The 5,000-nt window shown below is 37.5% G+C and overlaps 1 protein-coding gene across 2 annotated transcripts in view; it reads right to left on the bottom strand.

Moving 5' to 3' along the window:
• The window catches only part of clk2b (CDC-like kinase 2b), a 32,414-nt gene that overhangs the window by 17,912 nt on the left and 9,502 nt on the right, over positions 1–5,000 (bottom strand). For both annotated transcript variants that reach the window (XM_084089619.1, XM_084089620.1), the window contains 3 exons: positions 2,988–3,075; positions 582–648; positions 379–495 (listed from right to left, as the gene is read on the bottom strand). In XM_084089619.1, the coding sequence (XP_083945745.1) occupies positions 379–495; positions 582–648; positions 2,988–3,075 (272 nt within the window). The remainder of the gene's footprint in view (positions 1–378; positions 496–581; positions 649–2,987; positions 3,076–5,000) is intronic.

Raw genomic sequence — 5,000 nt, forward strand, 5'->3', positions numbered from 1 at the left:
TGGATTCTGCCACGGAATACAAACATAAAAAAGGCAAATGCGACTTTTTATCTCACAATTCTGACTATTTCTCTAAATTTTGACTTTGTATCTAAACTGAATAAATTGTGAGAAAAAAATAGATAAACTCAGAATTGCGAGAAACAAATTCAGAAGTGCAAGATATAAACTCACAATTGAGAGAAAACTGTGAGAATTTGCGAGATAGAAACTTAAAATTGAGAGAAAAAAAGTCAAATAAAAATAACGAGAATAGTGAGATAAAAAGTCACAATTACCTTTTTAATTTTTGTATTCCATGGCGGAAACAAGCTTCCATGGGAAACTAAATAATATGTAAAAGTTGAAGCGTGAGATTTTTCTCATAATGACTCTTACTTCTTGTTTTCTGGATCTTTCTGGTTGATTTTCTCCAGAACGTTGATCTCCAGACGAGCTGCTTCTTTGTATTTCTCCACGTTCTTAATGATCTTCAGAGCGATGTGAGAGCCTCCCCTGTAACACACACACACACACACACAGTGAAACGCCTGTGACAGTCAGCTGAGAATCAGTCAGGTGTGTGTGTGTGTGAGATTAACCTGTGATGATCGATACACTCCACCACTTTCCCAAAGGTTCCCTCCCCGAGCGTTCCCACGATCTCATCTGCACAGGAAGAACAAACGTCACAAAAACACACAGAGTGACAGTGAATGTAGAGTATAGTGTGTGTAGAGAATGTAGAGTATAGTGTGTGTAGAGAATGTAGAGTATAGTGTGTGTAGAGAATGTAGAGTATACTGTGTGTAGAGATGAGTGTGACAGTGTGTGTAGAGTATAGTGTGTGTAGAGTATAGTGTGTGTAGAGTATAGTGTGTGTAGAGTATAGTGTGTGTAGAGATGAGTGTGACAGTGAATGTAGAGTATAGTGTGTGTAGAGAATGTATACTGTGTGTAGAGATGAGTGTGACAGTGTGTGTAGAGTATAGTGTGTGTAGAGTATAGTGTGTGTAGAGATGAGTGTGACAGTGAATGTAGAGTATAGTGTGTGTAGAGAATGTAGAGTATACTGTGTGTAGAGATGAGTGTGACAGTGTGTGTAGAGTATAGTGTGTGTAGAGATGAGTGTGACAGTGTGTGTAGAGTATAGTGTGTGTAGAGTATAGTGTGTGTAGAGATGAGTGTGACAGTGAATGTAGAGTATAGTGTGTGTAGAGTATAGTGTGTGTAGAGATGAGTGTGACAGTGAATGTAGAGTATAGTGTGTGTAGAGAATGTATACTGTGTAGAGATGAGTGTGACAGTGTGTGTAGAGTATAGTGTGTGTAGAGTATAGTGTGTGTAGAGATGAGTGTGACAGTGAATGTAGAGTATAGTGTGTGTAGAGAATGTAGAGTATACTGTGTGTAGAGATGAGTGTGACAGTGTGTGTAGAGTATAGTGTGTGTAGAGATGAGTGTGACAGTGTGTGTAGAGTATAGTGTGTGTAGAGTATAGTGTGTGTAGAGATGAGTGTGACAGTGAATGTAGAGTATAGTGTGTGTAGAGTATAGTGTGTGTAGAGATGAGTGTGACAGTGAATGTAGAGTATAGTGTGTGTAGAGAATGTAGAGTATACTGTGTGTAGAGATGAGTGTGACAGTGTGTGTAGAGTATAGTGTGTGTAGAGTATAGTGTGTGTAGAGTATAGTGTGTGTAGAGATGAGTGTGACAGTGAATGTAGAGTATAGTGTGTGTAGAGTATAGTGTGTGTAGAGATGAGTGTGACAGTGAATGTAGAGTATAGTGTGTGTAGAGAATGTAGAGTATACTGTGTGTAGAGATGAGTGTGACAGTGTGTGTAGAGTATAGTGTGTGTAGAGATGAGTGTGTAGAGAATGTAGAGTATACTGTGTGTAGAGAATGTAGAGTATAGTGTGTGTAGAGATGAGTGTGACAGTGTGTGTAGAGTATAGTGTGTGTAGAGATGAGTGTGTAGAGAATGTAGAGTATACTGTGTGTAGAGAATGTAGAGTATAGTGTGTGTAGAGATGAGTGTGACAGTGTGTGTAGAGTATAGTGTGTGTAGAGTATAGTGTGTGTAGAGATGAGTGTGACAGTGTGTGTAGAGTATAGTGTGTGTAGAGAATGTAGAGTATACTGTGTGTAGAGATGAGTGTGACAGTGTGTGTAGAGTATAGTGTGTGTAGAGTATAGTGTGTGTAGAGATGAGTGTGACAGTGTGTGTAGAGTATAGTGTGTGTAGAGTATAGTGTGTGTAGAGATGAGTGTGACAGTGTGTGTAGAGTATAGTGTGTGTAGAGAATGTAGAGTATAGTGTGTGTAGAGAATGTAGAGTATAGTGTGTGTAGAGAATGTAGAGTATACTGTGTGTAGAGTATAGTGTGTGTAGAGAATGTAGAGTATACTGTGTGTAGAGATGAGTGTGACAGTGTGTGTAGAGTATAGTGTGTGTAGAGTATAGTGTGTGTAGAGATGAGTGTGACAGTGTGTGTAGAGTATAGTGTGTGTAGAGTATAGTGTGTGTAGAGATGAGTGTGACAGTGAATGTAGAGTATAGTGTGTGTAGAGTATAGTGTGTGTAGAGTATAGTGTGTGTAGAGTATAGTGTGTGTAGAGAATGTAGAGTATACTGTGTGTAGAGATGAGTGTGACAGTGTGTGTAGAGTATAGTGTGTGTAGAGAATGTAGAGTATACTGTGTGTAGAGATGAGTGTGACAGTGTGTGTAGAGTATAGTGTGTGTAGAGTATAGTGTGTGTAGAGATGAGTGTGACAGTGTGTGTAGAGTATAGTGTGTGTAGAGTATAGTGTGTGTAGAGATGAGTGTGACAGTGAATGTAGAGTATAGTGTGTGTAGAGTATAGTGTGTGTAGAGTATAGTGTGTGTAGAGATGAGTGTGACAGTGAATGTAGAGTATAGTGTGTGTAGAGTATAGTGTGTGTAGAGTATAGTGTGTGTATAGTGTGTGTAGAGTATAGTGTGTGTAGAGATGAGAAACGCACATCTGTCCTGAAGCACGTCACCGGGCCGATAAACCAGGTGACCCTCGTCATCATCTTTAACAGCCCACCCGCGCACACGACTACAACTCTGAGAGAGAGAGAGAGAGAGAGAGAGAGAGAGAGAGAGGGGGGGGGGTCATCAAATGCAGATCATTTTATACAAAATTTGAAATACTTTGCCCTAACTTCATGAAATTAAACAATAAAATACAACTTCAACATTTATAAGGTGAAAAAAGAGATTGTTTCCTACTAGCAGCAAGATATACTGATGCCTGTCACAAATAGAGGGAGGAGTCGACAAATCAGTGATGCGCTCACACACACACACACGCTCGTATATTATATATTATTTATATTAATCTATCTATTTATTTTTATGTATGTATATGTATGATGATTGGAAATGCTTTGGCAATACATTGAAATAATTGTCTCAAACAGCATCTAAACATGAGCAGCTGGAAAAATGTTACTTTATTCTAGGGGTGAGAAGGTTTCAGAATTGGTGACGACGGTTATGACGCGAGTCAAATGTGACGGTTCGTAAGTGATGTTCGTCTGTTATAAGACAACTTAGTTAAATAACTTATTAATAAACGAGCAGACACTGATTAGCTACTTGATCGCCTAAATTAAAAAAATAAAATTAATATTTGTGTAGTGTTCAATGTTGTTATCGATAGAGATACGCGGATGGGGTATTATTTCATCCGCAACCGCATCACAAAACTCATCATCCATCATCCAAACGTTTTTTGACCAAATTTCAAAGCCGCTGATTGTTTTGCGGTCTATGAGATGTTTAATGCTAATGTATGAGGCAAAGCCTACGCTGAGTTTCATTCATTTACGATGAGATGCGCTCTAGGTCACAATGCAATGCAAGTGAACGCGGTGCGCCGGCGCCTCCATGCCACGGTTATTATATTGTCTGCTATATTTTTATTTATTAAATACATGCAATTGGTTGATGAAACATTTATTAAAATTAAGATACAATTTGTACAAAACGAAATTCGCTTTAAAGAAAGGCTTTCTACAAAGCAAAACTTCATTAAGTGGTAAAAACCATGTCTCCCGATATATTGCGCATCTTATGATCCTATCTTTTATTACAATTGTTTTTGAGCTAAAATGTAATACACATCATATAGGCTATATACACACTGCATGTGTTTCTTTTATCAAACATGTTTGGGCCAGTCAAGGGGTAATTAAACTGCACGATCAGTTATCGCTAATGATATGTTGTTTATTATTGCAAATGTTTATTATTGCAAATGTTTTTCATTTGTTTAATAAATCTCATAATGATGGCACATCACTATATCATAGTCATAGCTTTTATTTCTATCTCAGATGATTGGCGGTCGGAACTTGGCAAAGAATCACATACAGTTGGAAACGACGTAGACCATTAATAACACAGACTGTTAACAATTGTTTTTAATTAGTATTTAAACATTCTCTATGATAAAAAATGTTTGTAAAAAATATTTTAATAACACGGTTTTGGCGGTTATAGAGTTCTAATGACGGTGTTCAACTATAACCGTCGGTCTCACGGTTATATACTAACCGTCACACCCCTACATTATTCATTATATGGTTTATACGGTTAAATCCCAGCACACAGATGCTGAACATCGTATCTGGATTTGATGAATATATTATATATAGGAGAACATTTCTCTGCGAATCCACCCCTGAACACTAGTGTTTATTTCATTCATGAAAATAAACAATGTTTGTTGATGACCTTTGACCCCATGACCAAGACGTGACATTAGACGTCATTAAACTGACTATATCAACTTACAATATTGCTGAATAAAAACCACGCGCTCTCTGATAACACTGACAAACATGTATGTTGTAGTTTAGAGATCTCCACTGAAATATGAAAAAGTGTAGAAATTAAATCTCAAATGACAACAATTATGTGCAGTAATCAAAATTACAATTTAAATATTGTGATTATCAGTCTAACCATTATGCACCATGACAAAA

The sequence above is a fragment of the Abramis brama genome (assembly GCF_963993115.1).
Source record: "Abramis brama genome assembly, chromosome: 17".
Lineage (NCBI taxonomy): Eukaryota > Metazoa > Chordata > Actinopteri > Cypriniformes > Leuciscidae > Abramis > Abramis brama.